This window comes from Pteronotus mesoamericanus, unplaced genomic scaffold, assembly GCF_021234165.1.
Source record: "Pteronotus mesoamericanus isolate MK-2021 breed Mesoamerican mustached bat unplaced genomic scaffold, CSHL_Meso_final contig_74, whole genome shotgun sequence".
NCBI classification, from domain to species: Eukaryota; Metazoa; Chordata; class Mammalia; order Chiroptera; family Mormoopidae; genus Pteronotus; species Pteronotus mesoamericanus.
The window spans coordinates 33807247-33824589 of NW_026555247.1; the positions used below are offsets into that span (position 1 = coordinate 33807247).

Below are 17343 nucleotides of genomic sequence, written 5' to 3' on the forward strand. Positions count from 1 at the left end.
TATATCTTGTATTTATCCCTAAACATGTTTTGTACCTTTTTTTTTTTAAGAAAAGAAAGTCTTTTGTGTATATATAGATATTTGCATGATATACTGTAGTCAACGTTCGGTTCCTCAAAAAGGTCTTGCTGCTGTCAGGTGGTATGCACTACATCCATCATAACTGTATTCAACACATTTCATATGTAAATAAACGTGGGACATTTGGCCCTTGTGCTTCTGTGAGAGAGTTATTGATGGCGGGATTGTGACGTCTTCTTGAAGTTTAGGAAGTGGTTAATTTCAGGGACAGGCTACAGGATGTTGCAGAATTCTTCCCACTCAGAAGAATGGCATATTCGCTCTCATTAGCAATCAGCTATTTTGTCACTTTCTTATTGACTCCATGAGGACATCGGTGTCATCTGGGGGCATGATCGAGTATTCCCCAACTTGAAATTCAATTGCTGTTACTGTTATACTTGTATTGCTCTAAGTTGTATTCGTAGCACTTTCACGTGTGTCTGCATTTGAACCTTGCAATAACCCTGTGTGTGGGCTGCACAGGTCTTCCTAGGCAAGTTTCACAGTTGAGGAAGCTGAGCTCAGATTACATTCTCTGCCTACGCCCTCATAGCTGGTAAGTGACTTTGCGTATTAGAACCAGATATCCTTGCTCTAAATCTAGTGCTCGCTCTGTGTTTATGTACATATTGACAAATACTCATTTATTCAACAAATAAAAAGTATGTGCAAAACACGATACTAGATTTTTTGTTTGTGGCACTATGGCTTTTATCAGATAACCCAGAAGTCTACCTACTCTTAAATACCCAGAAACGCTTAGTAAAATGAAATGAGCATCTATGAAATGCCTTGTTGAGCCTCCAAAAAAGTTTTTTAGGATGCTCAGAGGTCCAAGATGAAGAATAGGTAAACCCCAGAGCACAAAAACAGCACTGGGTGCTGACACCCGGGGAGGAAAGCTGCACGGTTGGACTGAAGAGAGAATCGGAGAACTGGGAGGCAGGTTGGGAAGATATTACCGAGAGTCCACAGAGACGGGGAAATGAAGTTCGTGAAAGAGATTAAAAGTCAAGAGTGGCCAAGGGAGACGATCTAAGAAGTTTAATAGGAATTCCAGAAGGAGGGAACAGAATTGGTGAGGGCCATGGCAGCCTCTTAACAAGAGACATGAATTCTTTGGTTAACGTACTGAACACGGAGCAAAACTCCACATTGGGACATGTGAATTCTGCCTGTTCTTCGTTAGTTGTAGATGCTGGGTGAGGTGGAAGGTGTGGGCATTTGAGGAACAGGATATAGGGAGACCTGGGGCTTCCTTCACAAATTCTCAGGAAGCCCATTTCCTCTCCTTGGTGGGAAAGTGATTGCTGAGGCAGAGTAGGCTCCGGTCAAGTTGCAAAATGCCTTGAATGATGGACTAAGGAGTTTGTACTCCAACAGAGATGAGTTCTTTGGACAAGAAAGTGATGTAACCAGACTAATCGGTGACAGTGTTTAGGATGGATGGTGGGGTAGTGTATTAGGATAAATTAGGTTATGCTATGGTTACACCCCTAACTCTTAATGGCTTATGACAACGAGATTCACCTCTTGCCCACATTCCATGTCCATTGTGGGTTGACTGGAAACATGGCTCCAAATCTGCCTGTCCCCTCACCCCACTGACACAGACATTTCTGGTTACCGTGGTAGAGGGAAAGGGCAATGAAATGCCTTGGCCCAGAAGTGGCAAATGTCACTTTTCACAACTCATCCGCCCAAACCATTCATATGACCCCACAGAATGACAAGGAGACCAGGAAGTGCAATCCTGCCATGTGCCCAGAAGGTGGAAAGCTGAAATTCTGTGAACGGCATCAATAACCATCATAGAAATAACATGGAGGACTTGACACCAGCCTCCCCGGCCCCTGCCATGGTAGGAGCAGCCTTGAGAAGAGGCTGTCATAGGTAGCACTTCAGAAGTGGCGTCAAGAGGGTCTCATGCTGAGGGAGACAGAGAAACAAGGAGGGTAATCTGCAAGTTCAAACCTAGGTGATTTCTTAAATAGACTTTCTCAAGGTTTACATTACTTTAGAGAGATGAGAGTCAAAATGAGAGTATGGTGAAGATTGCACTTGAGATATACATACAGGATATGTTTTTGTTTGAATGTGTGTGGTTGGATAATTTTCATCAATCATGGAGGAACAGTGCTGCAATAATGCCGGCAAGATGATACAGACTTAAAAAATGGGAAAGAGGAAAATATGGACTTAGACAACGTGGCCCAAACCACTACCTCCTAGAGACGTTTCCTACAAATTGTAAAGAATAGCTACCTGTCCCACCCAAAGCTCTGGTGGGCACTTCTTGCCAGGGTTGGGGGGCTGCTGAGCTGCATCCGGGGACCATTGACCAACAGGGTATTTCCTGTTGAAAACTTGGGCAGAAGCTAAGATGTTATTTCATATTAATGTATTCATTGTGCTATAATCTCTTTAAAATGTCTTCATGGAAGGGGGAAAGAGAAAAAAGTGTTTAAAGAACTTCATGAAATAAAAAATATGACTGAACAGAACCATTTCTTTATCCCCCAAATGGTCTGAAAATAGAGGGGCGTGTCAAAGGTGGGATGCCATCTACGTCACTTCACACGTGCGTGCATACCAGGTGCTATGGGCGTTCCACGCTGCAGCTCCGAATTGTAAGCAACATCTTAGAACCCAGATTTAGTTACCTTGGAAACTGGCTCCTAGTCCTGCACAATCCATTCTTTGCTTGCATGGACACGTGAACCTCCTTGGTTACTTCGAGTTTCTTTTTGAAGTTCTAAGTCTCGCACCCCCGTAGAAGTCACTGGAAACCATTGAGATACGACAGTGCAGACCTGCATCTCTGCAAAGAGCCTCTTCCAGCTCCCAGAAGCTTCTGAACTAACCAGTTAGTACTCCGTGGTCACCTTTACACCAAACCACTTACTCTGAGTAGCCCAGCCTCCATCCTCAGGTTTGGGTGTGAGGCTGAGTTAGAGACAGCCTTCCCTTTCCACATCATTTCCCTCCCTGTGGTCCCAGTAGGTTTTGGTGAACAGTTTAGTAGAGGCTCCGTTGTTTGTATGATGAAACTTTCATAATCTTAGCCTGTGTTTTTCTGGGAGTTCGCTTATTTGTATTTGCTGCCCTAGTTGGGAAGGTAGATCTAAAGGTGCCCAGCATTGGGTGCTATATGAACTAGCAGGACACAAATCACACACTAGAAAAGCTTTAGCTTTACAGAACTTAAGGAGGGAACAAAGGATGCTGAGTCCCCCAGGAACTAGCAGTGGTAGGGAGCCACTGCCACCCTCAGGGGCGAAGATGGAGCCGTGGACCCGGGCCTCTCCATAGGAGCCAGAGCGCTGGTGAAGTAAGGAGGGGTGGGAGGGGAATTACAGGGAAGCTGTCCATCATACTCAAAGATTTCCTGCCTGCACTGCCCCCAGGCCTAAGCCACATCGAAGCTAGAGGGCAAGGAAGCCCCAGAAATGGTCTGTAATGTCAGCCGGTGGGGTACAGAGCAGGGCAGAGGGGTGCGTGATGGATCTGGGGTGCCGGGTTGGGGACATCGTAATGATCATACCCAGCTCACGCTTCCGGAAGTGTCTGCTCTAGACCCGTCTTCCCACCAACATGCATTTCATCCCTGTGGGCAGGCTGTGAGCTGGAACGGCTGCATTCCACACTTACCCTTTCTTTCTAATTACCTTAGCAGGTTTATTCTGGAATTACAGCTTTTCCCTAGTGGCAGTATTTTACTTAAGGAAACAGAATGGCAGTTCCCAGAAAACATGCCTTGCTGGCTTCTAAATTCAATCTGGGAGGTTAGTTCTGACTCCAAGCAGCACTGTTTATAATGCTTCCTAGCATTGAAGGAACTGATTATTCAATTGGCTTTGCTGTTCCGCCGCATGCTGCTTGTCCTGGAGCTTCTCCTCTCTTCATGGCAGTAAGTCACACTCCCGTGGCACATCCCTTTCCGACACCACGCTTCGCAGGGTGGCATTTCAGCGAGGGGAGCTCTTTGATTAGAATCCACCACGTCACACCTCCAACTCAGTTCCAGAAAGGGTGGTTTCGCCCAAGGGTAACTTAGTTCTGACCTTCGCATCTAGTCAACTTTAATCAGACTGGTTATTTCTGGGGAACACACAGCATTTATTTGATGAGAAAGCACAGGGGACGCGTAGGCCACTGATTGGAGAGGATGGTGTGATGCTGACGAGGCAGGGGAAGCAGAGCTGCGTGTGTCCGAGGGAACGAAGGGCCCTATCTTGGGAAGGGTAGCAGATACATCTGCAAGTAGGAGTAATGGACATTTTTCTTGATTTTTGTCAGTTCAGCATCTGATTCCCTTCCAGGGTTGGAGAATCTGCCATTGCGTGACTCTTGGCAAGAAATGGACCTTGTCTCCTGCTCTGGAAGCCAGAAGGTCACTGTCCCTGATCCCCTGGTAGGCTAACCTCAGGCATGGGTTGGTCAGCACTGGGCCCACACGGCGCTCCTGCTTGGGCTGTCCAGCCGATGATGCAGCAGCAGTTTCAGTTTATTTGTTCTGGTGACACGGTGGCAGCAGTCATGGTGATTACGGATGGAGTGTTACCTTGTGACTTGTACTTGTTGCTCAGGAAAAGGGAAGGATGAAGACGTGGGGGAAAGCATGTGGACCTTCCTCAGCCTCTCCCCCACTGTCTGCTTTCGAGGAACCGCTGAACGTCTCGGACGAAGGAGCGCAAACATCCCGGTGGGACGGACGTCTCGGAGCTTGGACGCTTGCTTCCCTCTGAATGACACACCATCCCAGCAACATGACAACATCAGTTATTCCAGAAGAGACTCACCGAGATAAAGGGAAGTGTATGCCCTTCTGTAACCACGAGACCCCAACACGCCTCTGTCCCCCGCATGCTGTCACCTCACCAACCTCACCTTCGACCGCGTCTTCCTGGTTGTTCCTTTAACGCACTCTTCCCACTTCCTTCCAGGACTGGCCCCTGCTCTTCCCTCAGCCTGAATGCTCTTCCCTGAGTTGCTCTTCTTCCCTGGACTTCTTTCACTGATGTCTGGTGGGCCCAGAAGCTACCTGCTCAGAGCGAGCCTTCCTGGGTCGCCTTGCTGAAAGGTGCCTGCTCGCACCAACACGCGCTTTGCCTCTCTTCACTTCTTCATGCAGTGTGATTTTCTTTCCTAGGGTTTTCGCCTCTGCTGACGTGGGCTTCTTCGCTGACGGGCTGCCGTGCTCCGGGTGAATGGCCTGAGCTGGTCCCTGGACTCTGCCTGCTTTCTGACCCGCGGTCTCCATGCCCGCCCCCTGCAAGAGGCGTTTTTCATTTGGCAGCTATGAGGTTGCATTTTCCTAGGATCATGTTAGTTGATCCTTATTCTTATCAGCAAAGACAAATCCTTGTCTCTACAAATTCATTGCCAAAGGATGAGAGGCCTAATGCTTTTCCCTTTTCCTCAGAGCTAGTTACTTGACTAAAATGTGACATTAATGGCAGAATCAGCAAGCTGTTTGCTGCTGCCTCAAGAAATGACAAAGGCCTGCTTCCAGACAGGGTAGGCATTTTGTATTTTCCCGCCCGATTTTCACGCGCAGGACATTGCCTTACATAAAATAGGTGCTTAAAATGTCTTCATAAAACAACTGAGCCTCTTCGAACCTTGATTAGTCATTATTTTATTTCTGAGGAGGTGGGACAAACAGAAGGGTCTTGGAAAAGTAAGATTACCACCCTGGCCGTGTGGGTCTGTAGGTTGGAGCATCATCCTGTTCACCAAAAGGCTGTGGGTTCGATCCCTGGTCAGGGCACATCACCAAGGTTGCAGCTTTGATCCCCAGTGGGAGGCAACTGGTTGATGCTTCTCTCTTTCTCTCTCTCTAATCAATAAAACATATCTTTGGGTGAAGATTTTTTTAAAAGTAAGATTATCTTTGTTATTTAGGTGGTATTTAAAAATAATTTTAAGTGCTTTTTTATTACTAATGATTAAATGGTGGGTATGTTTTCTGTACATTATATTACCACCCACCCCTCAGTTGACAAAAGATGGAATACTTAATATTGAATTCTAAAAGCCATTTTATATTTTCAATGACTACAGCATCTCAACAACTGACTTGGAAATAAATCCAGGTTTTAGAGATTTTTCTGTTCAGTCACCCAGAAGCGGGTCCTCGTCAGAACATGACCGAGCTGGTGCCTTGATCTTGGACTTCCAGGCTCCAGGAGTGTGAGCCATAAATGACTGTTGCTCGTCAGGCACGGGGTCTGTGGGGTTCTGTTCAGCAGCCTCCATGGACTCAAACAAAGAGCTGGGGGCCAGGGATGGTGCCGCGCCTGTGAAGCCCATGAGCCACGGGAGGGCCGGCTGAGCCCCAGCCACCCACAGGTGCGGACTTGTTGGCGTCGCATTTTAAATGTAGCTGAGGAGGCTGCTATTTAAAGAAAGCCTTTCTGGAAAGACAATATTTACACCCTGAGAAATCCAGACCCACACATTTTATGTTGTCTTAAAGTAGATGAACACCACCCCTGTGGACTTCTGTCAGCTTCATTTCCTCCCCCGGACATGTGTTCTGACCCCCAGGAGACAGTATATGTGCTTATTTGTCCCACTGCATCGTGGCCGGGGGGAGTTCAACACTCCCACGCCTATGTCACTTTCAAGTCCAGCGAACACATGAACAGATGCATGGAATACCCAGATGGTCTTGCCTGGGAGGGGGCCTTCTTTGTGTATCACTTATCCGAATGTTCAGAGGTTGCACTTATAGTCATTCTGGGAAAAAAACAAATATTGCCACTTCACATCCTCAGTGTGTATATACATACACCCAGAGGTACACGCAAGAACAGCTAACTAGAGAACATCTAGCCTTATCCACGTTAATCTGCATAACTAAAGGAAGCCAGGTGGTCAGCGGCCCCCACAGCCACGGAATTTTACTCAACAATAACAAGTTGTGTATAAATCGGTTTCCATGGTTTGTTGATCTCGGCCGCTTTGCAGGTGGCTGAGGAGACACAGCTTGTCACTGCATGTTAAGGACCAACCAATATCACATTCCTCCCCAACATGTTATCGACTAGTGTTTCATAAATGCAGGGCTCTTTGTCTGAGAGGGGAGTTTATCCTGACAGGTTAAGGGACAATGATGGTCCTGCCTTTACTATTTTGTTTGCTTGCTTTTCAGTTTCAGTTACCCTTTGTTTTTCCTGCAAGAAACATTTCTCTCAAGTGCATGCAAGACACTGATGAATTCCTTTCTGATCTGAATTCAGTGGAGCCCAAAGAATACGCTCTAAGAAGTAAGTAGGTTTTCCATTTGGTAGGTGAACACAGGGTGCTGCCTGAGGTTTTCTAGATGCTGGGGCATTCTAGAAAAATTCTTGAGAATTAAAAGAACAGAACCAAATGGGGGAAGAGAAGATGAGCCTCAGTTTACAAATTACGCCAGGAATCAAGGTTGGGGGGGTGATTTTTCTCACAGAAGGCAATAGAGGAAGAGGTATCAATTTTAGCCAGAAGGAATCTTGTGAAGACCAGCCTCTTAATAAGATGAAAATGGTTTAAGAAATGTATGATGCTGTTATTATTGTTGAAGTTGGTAACATTTCACTGCCATATGAGATAGCTTGTGTTATTTCTTTTTCTAGACATTTAGTCTGCTTTTGAGAATGAATTATTCAGGGAACAAGCCTTGCCTGTTACATGTATGACAGTAAATTCTGAGGCACGTGTTGGTGAATAGAGTGGCTCAGGCTGGAAGAAGTTCGATGGTCACCAAACCTCTTTGCGTGTGTTAAGGATGGACGGCAGGCTGCTGTATTTATTTATTTTTCTTGTTTTCCCTAAATTATCCTTGCAGCTGACGGGACACATACCTTCCTGCCAGAAGGAGGCAGGATATCAGATTTGTTTTCAGTAGGGTAACTTCTGTGGGTGAATGATTCAGTGTTGATGCTCATGGAAACCACTAGAAATGTAAAAACTTGCTCTTTCCAAAGCCAGAAAATCAGTCATTGCAATTTCCATTTCCGTTTTGAACACATTTATTTTGTATTGGAAAACTGTGGCATCAATATATGTCATAGAGGTAAACAAAAGTTTGGGTTTAATATTAGGTCATTCAAAATAGCACATGATTGAAAGAAGCAATTGCCATTCGACGCTGGATTAGATGTCCTGAAATTTAATGAAATGGTGGGAACAGGTACAGTAAATCAAACGAATTCAATAGCCATTTTCAAGTCCCACGATAGAATTGATTCTGTTTGGCTGCAACACGTGATGATGTTTACAGGGAACACTCTGACAAACCCAGGCCAAATAAGCCGGCCGAGAAAATCCAGAAGGTACAATGACTGGCTTGGATTCATGGTGATGAGCAGGGGCACGTTCTGCCCCTGTCGGCCACAGCTTTACATGGTAGCACTTTATGTGCCTTACGAGTTCCTCTCATCACGCACCAGCGATGCTTCATCTATAGAAGCCTGAAAATTGAAAGCATTTTTTTAGTTAAGGAAAGTTCCTTAAGATGAATGGTCCAAGGAAGAATTGAGTGATTTACATAAACGGGATAGAGGACAATCGCTTAATTTAATGGATGACTACGACTGTCTACAGCTGTTTTCCTGGTTTTCATTCTAACACATTAGAGAACACTCGACATCCTTGCTTTGACATTTTGCCTGAGATTTCTGAGCCCGGCGTGTGGTTCTGACCTTTGTTCTCAGCATGGTCTTCCTGCGGATGGAAAAATAATGAGTCAATCTTTAGGGAGTACTTTCTTATGGCGGGCACAGTTCCCTGGGTGGGGGTTTTCTCATTTAGTACCCCCCTCCCCACCATGGGGAGGGTGTTTTTATTATCTCTATTTTATAAATGAGAAAAATGAGCCATAGAGATGTAAAGGATGTTGCCTGAAATAAATGGCAGAGGTAGGATGTGAGCCCCGGTCATCTGTCCCCAAGCCTGTACTTTCCATCAGGGCCTAAAATAAGTAATAAGAGAAACAAGCAAAAAAACAGCAGCAGCGAAAGGAATGAAGCAGAGCTACATGTACCAATATGGAGGGAATACACAGAAATAACACCAAGGAAAAACACTGTAGGAGAATATATCCAATGTATTGGCTTTAAAAAATGCAAATGAAGGCGCTTTCCAGTTTAGGGAGACAAGTATAAACTCTTAATGGGCCTGGAAATGAAAAACTCCACATTCAGCTAGAGGTTGCCTTGAAGCAGGTGGGGGGAGAGGGGGCGGTACTTAGGGTGGGGAGGAACTGGGGACGCATCAGACTTCAAATGATGGGTCAAGCTTTATTTTATTTTTTCATCCTCACCCGAGGACATTTTTTCATTGCTTTTAGAGAGAGGGGAGGGGAGAGAGAGACATCAGTACAAGGAAGAAGTATTAAATGGGCCTGGACTGCGGATCAAACCCACAACCCTTTGGTTATGGGATGATGCTCCAGCCAACTGAGCCACACCGATGAGAGCTAAAGTTTTATATTTGAAGCTGGGCAATGGGAACATAGATGTTTCTTTTTTTTTTCTTTGTGCTTTTTAATATGTTTTATGTTGCCTAATGTTTCAGATCTCCATCTGCAATCCACAGCATGGGGATGGTGAGAAGCAGGGTCCCTAACAGAGGGTGGGCCCTGAGGACGAAGGTGGGAAGAGAGGGTCCACGAAGTTCAGGCAGAGACGTTCTGTCTGGCGGAAGGGAGCTGGGGTCAGAGTTCCCTGAAGTCGGCCATCCAGGAATCCCTCCTCCCCGTAACTTGCCACGGCCTCCACGAGCAAACAGCAGCTTTCTCGCTCCAGGCCCGGGGCTTCTGCACTCCCGCCTCCTGAGCCGATTGGCAGCATTGTAGAGTACCCACTGGGAGAGTGTTGCGGGTTGACCTGTGTCCTCCAGATAGATATGCTGAAACCCTAACCCTGGTACTTGTGGATGTGACTGTTTTTGGAAATAGGGTCTTTGTAGACATAGTCAAAGTCAGAGAAGGTCATGCTGGATTAAGGAGTGCCCCAATCCAATGACTGGTATCCCTGTAAGAGGGAAATAGAGGCCCATGAGAACGCCATGTAATGACAGAGGCAGAGCCTGGAGTGCTGCGTCTGTAAGTCAGGGAAAGCCAAGGGGAGCCAAGGATGGCCGCCCCCGATGGAAGTTACGAGAGGGGCATGGAACTGAGCTTCCCTCGGAGCCTCCGGAAGGAACCAATCCTGCCGACCCCTTGATTTCAGACTTCCGGTCTCTGGACCGGTGGAACAGTAGGTTTCTGTTGCTTTAAGCCATGCTGTTTGTGAGAGTTTGTTAAGACCGCCCTAGGGAAAAACACAGAGAGCTATGGTGTCTCAGGCAGAGCACAGAACTGCATGCACTTTTGATCTGAGATGAAAACAAAACAAAACAAAAAACAGAGCAGCCTCAGGTCCCAGAACTCCTTTTTCTTGAGATGGACCAGCCCCCGCCACAGCCATTTTTCAAAGTCCTGCCAGGCCCGTTTGTGACACTGTCCGTCTGCAGCAGGAACCTTGCAGGGCGAAGCTGTTTGTATGGAATTAACTCCGCACCCACCACACGGTGGCCCTTGTGGTTTCATATGATTTCTGCCTTTTCTGCACTTTATTCCTCAGGGACGAGCGGATGGAGGGTGGGTGGAGTGGACTTCTGCTTCCCAAGAGCCTGTGGGGCTCTTCATTTCACGTTTCCTCTAGTCTCATAACGTCCTCGACATCTTCCCCAGCAACTACTTTCATTGTAACATTTTCTTCGCCCTGCAGGTCCCTCCTCCCTGACCCTACTACCTAGCATGTCATGTTCATCTCCTGGAGGATCTTTTCATGCCTCTGGTCTGTGTGTCTCCTCTCCCGTTGCAGAAGCCCAGGCCTGGGGTGGATACCCCTGTTAGGGGTGGGAGGCAGGCGCAGGGAGGCTCTCGCGGGGCTGGCCGGTCACTGGCCCCAGCTGAGCCCTTTGCCCTCCTCTGGTCATCAGTGGTGGACCAGTTATTGACACTTGATTTGCCGTCTCAGAAGGTGCCTCCTTTTTCACCAGCTGTCAGCCTGGCTGACCCCTGCGCAGGTGCTGGGGCTGGGGACAGAGAAGTTACTGAAACCAAGAGAATCTCATCCTAGAGGAAGGGAGACACAGTGGGCGCCACTGAAATTTCCGGGCTAGCTGGATTTCTGACTTCCTTGCTGTGCCCGGCTGGAACATGCCTCCCGACCCCCCGAAAAAAAAAAGATTTCCACATTCTAATTCCTGGGGCCTGTGACTGTGGCCTTATATGAAAATAAAATCTTTACAGATGTAATTGAGCTAGAGAATTTGAGATGGGGACATTACTTTGGATTATCCAGGTGGGCCCCAAGTGCAGTCACATATATTCTTCCGAAAGGGGGGCAGAGGAAGGCTTGAGACACAGAGGACAAGAGGATGGGACCTCAGAAGCAGAGACTGGAGTGATGGGGCCACAAGCCGAGGGTGCGGGCAGCCACCAGAAGCTAGAAGAAGCAAAGGGCAGATTCAGCCCCGGGGCCTCCAGGCATACAACCCTGGGGACAGCCTGATTTCAGCCCAGTGATTCTGCGTGTCTGTGTTTTAAAGCCACTGAGCTTGTGGGAATTTGTTACAGCAGTCACAGAACACTACTGCACACGCTGTGCTTGTTCTGCAAGTCTGAGGGAAGAGCTGATGAGCCACAAGGGAGACTTCCAGGACGTGTTTGCACAGAGCCTGCTTCAGGAAGCTGGACATCAAATTGATAGCACATTCTGCTTGTTTTCTTACCAGCAAGGAGATCTCTGGCAACAGAGGGTCAGCTTTTTTTTTTTCTTTTTTCTTTTTTTTGCATTTCCCCTGTATCCTCAATTACAGGGCAGAAACTACTCAATTTCATTTTTAAAACTCTCCAGTATAACACAGTTATCTATATGTTTGCTGTTAATGCTGAAGATAATCATCACTTTTGGGATCTGTTTGTGGCTTAACATTCTAGAAGCTTCTGCTGCCTTCAACTCCATTGTACAGGTGCATCCATATTTTAAAATTTAAGACCATTGGCCAAGATCTTGCTTTCCTCCATTCAAACCCAGAAATTAATCAACTCTGCATATTAATACCCATATATCATTGCCATCATGTGAGAAACAAATTTGTCTGCCAATTAGCCCAGCAGAAATGAAACGAGTTGTTTTTAATCTTTTCATAATGAAAACTTGGGACAGCCGCCATGTGATCTGAAGTAGCAGGTGGGACGAATCGTTAGTTTATTCTGCCCCTCCCTCCAGGACAGTCACACTGGACTTCGATTTGGATGGTGCCCATGACCAGGCATCTCAGGCCCTTGACAGAAGCTTATTAAGGGTAAGGCAGGAAAAGGGCAGCTTGTCCATTTGTATTTTTAATCAAAAAGGAAGCTGATGCAATTGAAAAGTTGCCTAGCATACAAAATAACCATAAATCCAATCCAAGAACACCAGTTCACAAAACAAAACACCATCTGGAAAGAAAACTAGAATTGAATCTTCTCAAGTGAGAATTAAGTATCCCTCTGGATTCCTCCTTCAAGGTTTTACCTATAAGGCTGAAGACAAGCTCAGTATTGACACCTTTCTTGTTTTATCTCCTTCAACTCTTAGAGTTTCAGATCCTTAAATTTCAGGCTGCAGAGTTGGGGATGCTCAGATGGTGATGGAGAAGGGAATTTGGAAGTCATTTAGTCTATTTGTAAGAAGTACATGCAGCTTTCAAAATTCTTGTTTTTCCTGACACGGGGAAGGCCTCAGCATACACTCGTGGAATTGGATTTGGGTATTGGAACTTAATTTTTTCAAAGTTCAATTCAATTCAGCAAATGTTTATTGAGCTCTTCTGAGAGATCCATTAACAAAGACAAGTTCCTGCTCTCACACGGGAGACAGGCGAACAAGACCATGCCTTTTGGGGTGATACAGTAAGCAAGAGTCTGGAATGTTCTGTGGGAGAGAGTGTCCTTCAGCCCAGAGTCAGAGGATGAGTCAGCTGTTTCCAGGCAGGCAGGAAGGAGGGGACATTCCAGGCAGAAGGACAGACAAGTGAGGGCCTGGCGCGTCCTGTATGAGGAGCAGAGGAAACGGGTGTGGAGGTGGGAGGATGAGACTGGAGAAGCAGGTCTGGTCGCGAAGGCCCTTTGAAACCACGCTCAGGAGCCTGGAATTAATCCGAAAGATCAAAGCGGCCACACCTGGCTGTGTGTAGGATCGCTGGGGAAATTTTGAAAAACCAATTCATGCCCAAGCCCCAGCCTGACCAATTCAGTCACCCTTGGTGAGGGTGGGCCTGGCCATGAAGATTTAAAAAATATGCCCCAGGTGATTCTAATGTGTGCCCAGGGTCGCAAATCAGTTCTAGACAAGAGGTCTGCAAAGGTTTCCTAAGGGGCCAGATAGTAATTATCTGTGGTTTTGTGGGCCACACAGCCTCGTTGAAACGACTCAGTCCTGTAGAGGCACACCTCATCTTGTTGCACTTGGCTTTATGGCGCTTCACAGATGTCATATCGCAGGCCAGACCTGCCACCAGCAGAAAGACTACCGCTCGCTTTATTGCGGTAGTTGCTTTATTGTGGTGATCGAGAACCTAGGCGCAGCGCTCTGAGCTGTGCCTGTGTGGTGAAAGCAACATTCACAATGTAAATGAGAGAGGTGGCCGTATCCCAATTGTTTGTACATTTCATTGTTTTTTACAGTAGTCGCTCTTCATCCTTTGTTTTGCTTTCGGTGGTTTCAGTACCTGTGGTCAACCTTGGTTACAAAATATTAAACGGAAAACTCCAGAAATAAATAATTCATAGGTTTTCAGTCTCTGGCCATTTTAAGTAACGTGATGAAATCTCTTGAGGTCCTGCTCCGTTCCACCCAGAAGGTGACTCACCCCTTTGTCCAGCGTCTTCGCACTGTGCACTGCGGGTACTCCCGCCTGAACAGTCACTTACTAGGCTCGCGAGGGTATCAGATAGACTCTTGTGGTGTCTCCGTGCTTGAGCTCAAGTCACCCTTATTTTACTTTACAAGGCTTCCAAGCACAGGAGTAGTGATGCCGGCCATGTGGGCAGGCCGGAGAGAAGCCGTGAAACGCTTCCTTTAAGTGAAAAAGCAAGTGCAGTACCGTAAGATTATTTTGAGAGAGAGACCACATTCATGGAACTTGTATTGCAGAATATTGTTATAACTGTTCCATTTTGTTATGAGTTATTGCTCTTCACTTCTTGCTGTACCTAATTTATAAGTTAAACTTTATCATAGGTGTGCATGTATAGGAAAAAAACAGTACAATAGATAGGGTTTGGTACTATCTCCAGTTTAAGGAATCCATGGGGGGTGGGGGAGTCTTATAACATATCCCCCCCATGGATCAGGGGGGACTATTGTAGTATAGTTACTAACATATGAAGCTATTCTCATTGTAAAGGAATCCATCAAAATAGAGGCAAAGCTTGTCTTTTTGGTTCCCTTATTCATTTCTCCATTCCCTTCCTGGATAATGGCTGTTATCAATGGGTTTGTCTATTTCTAGAACTTTCTGGAACTCTTTCCTTGCATTTTGCGCATGTCTATCCACTAGAAAGATATTTGTTTTGTTTTGTAAAATTGAAAAAAAAAATATATATATTGTTCTTAAACTTTTTGTTTTTACCTAATAATATGTCTTGGAGCATTTCCCTCAGCTGCCTTAATTGCCGACATTAAACTGTTTTGGTCCCATAAAATGGAATTTCCATGTGGTTCAACCTAATAGTTTGTTCCCAGTTTTTTGCCTTTATAAGCACTTCTGCCCCCAGCACTTTGCAGAGTGCACCCGTGTGTTTCCCCGGGGCAGGTTCTGCGGTGTTGCGTGCCCAGGTCCCTGGGAACATCAGGTTCTGCAAAAAAGCAGAGTTAGTTTATCAGTGAACTGTGGGGCAGCTCACAGGATGGGGACGGGGACCGGAGACCTGCGAGGCTGAGGACAGTCGGGTCCGGACAGCCTCCAGGGTGGCGGCCATCCTGCAGCCTCTCAGGGGACCGCCATCAGGTGAACGACAGCCGGGCTTGGCTTCGGGCTGTGACTCCCGCCCTCCACACTAGTCCTGGGAGCGGGCTGACGTCCTGTCCGAGTGGAGGGAGGGCAGAGTGGGAGCGGCCGCCAGGGACCCGTCAGCTTCCGCCATCATAGGACAAAGAAAGGGGAAAAAAGAGTGTAAGGATGAGAGAAGAAGAAATGTGGGCAGAGCCAATAAGAAAGTTCAGCAAATTCTCCAGATGCCAGAACAAATTCCAAAAATCAATAGTGTTTTTCCACACCAGCAACAATCAATTGGAAAATATAATTAAAAATAAAGCCCTAAGGAAACTAGCCAGTTATACAGTATCCAGGAATTGTCCATGTAATGTGTTTTAAGATTACTGAGGGAAAATGTAATATAAATAAGGACACAAAAGATTTGAGTAAATTGCTTGATATCCAGTGATGGCTTAATACAAAAATGATGTCAACCTACCCATAAAACTTATAAATTTGAAGCAATATCAATATTCTAGTTGGATGTTTTGAGGAGCTCAATAAACTTTTTCTGAAGTTCTCTGAAATTTTCTGAAATTTTTGAAAATTTTCTGAATATGAATTTTCTGAAATCTGTATGAGTGATTAATGGTCCACAAACTAACTAGCTCAACTTGGGGGAGGAAAAAAACAGTGTTAAGGCAGAATATTCAACATACCACCAGCCTAAAATAATAAAATCATATGGTTTTGGTATTAGAGCCAGGACTGGCTTCACAGGCATGTGGCCTTTGTAGTCACATGGGACCCGCCCTTTAAAGGACCCCAAGCTTGCTTTAAGTGTGATTTGCTGGCTCCATCTTGAAACTCTTAATAATTTTAAAATAAGAGGCCCTACCTTTTCGTTTTGCACTAACCCTGCAAATTATGTCGCCAGTCTTGACTAGACCGAAAATTGCAAGCTCAGAAGAAAAGATTTCTGTCCAAGGAAGGAAACCATAGATAAAGAACTGTCAGATGACTGACTGAGAGGAAATATTTTCAATGACTCAGGTAGACAAGGACCAATATACTGAATAATAAGGAGCTCTTGCAAATCAAAAAGAGAAGAACCAGTAAAAAATGGACAAAGGGCCCTGGCTGGTGTGGCTTAGTGGACTGAGCGGCAGCCTGCGAGCCAAGGGGTCGCTGGTTTGATTCCCGGTCACGGCCCATTGCACATGCCTGTGTTGTGGGCCAAGATCCCCAGCTGGGGGCGTGCAAGAGGCAGCCACACATTGAGGTTTCTCTCTCTTTTTCCCTCCCTTCCCTTCTCTAAAAATAAATAAATAAAATCTTAAAAAAAAAAGGGCAAAGGATACAAACATATTTTCCAGAGAAGCAAACTTAAATGGCTGACCAACAAAATTAGCCCGGCTTATTTGGAATTAGAGAAATGAAAATTAAAACAACTGAGCATTCTTTTATAGCCATTGACCACCAAAAGTAAGAAAGCTAGACCACGCAAAGAAGAGGTAGGAGCCCGCATCCTTGGGGTGGCCCTTCTAGGGAGCAGTCTGGTGGCATCTACCCAGTATTTGTGTCCCTTGTGACCCAGGCCCTCTATGTGTCCGTCACCTGGGAACACGTAGCTGAGTCTAAGATGGCGACGAATCTCTGGACCAGAGGGGCACAGCAACTCTATAAACAGTACATATGTTGCCCTGAATGGCTCATGTAGAAGCAGGAGAGCTGAGGCACAGAGTCATGTGTATAGATTGAAAATACACCTAACCAAGAACACCCACTAATGAGAGGACATGCGTCGAGCAACACGTGAGCGCGCATCATCGTTCTCCCTCCGCAAAGAGAGGGCTGGGGCTGAAAATGCAGGCTCAGGGAGGGGTCTCTGAGCACGCCTGTCTCTATTTTTGGTAATTTAACTTTGATAGATTGAAATGGTGGAAGCAAGTGCATATAAATTCGTTTGAAAGTGATGCCAGAAAGCTAACTTTGCCCACTTCTCTTGCTTCGCAACCCAGTGTATGACTCCGTGGGGAAGCTTGGGAGCAACGTGCTCAGTGGAAACGTGGACAGGCTGGGATCGTACAGTGAGTGCCTCTCCACCTACGCTCCCTCAGGGAGCTTCCGAGGGCAGTACTGCAAGCTTCGCCCCCTGCAGGTGAGCCTGGGGGCCTGCACGCGGGCTCTTGAAGGACAACCGCACCTCATGATACTGAACCCATTACGACTCTACGGATTGCTATTCTTAAGTTAAAAAAAAATACTATGAAGATGTTT

General features: G+C 46.2%; 1 protein-coding gene across 1 annotated transcript in view; it reads left to right on the top strand.

Annotated features, from left to right (window-relative positions):
- The first annotated feature begins 6212 nt into the window (after positions 1-6212).
- The window catches only part of LOC129078596 (O-acyltransferase like protein-like), a 44733-nt gene continuing 33602 nt past the window's right edge, over positions 6213-17343 (top strand). Inside the window, exons 1-3 of the mRNA XM_054583376.1 lie at positions 6213-6224; positions 7223-7337; positions 17085-17224. Coding sequence (XP_054439351.1) covers positions 6213-6224; positions 7223-7337; positions 17085-17224 — 267 coding nt within the window. The remainder of the gene's footprint in view (positions 6225-7222; positions 7338-17084; positions 17225-17343) is intronic.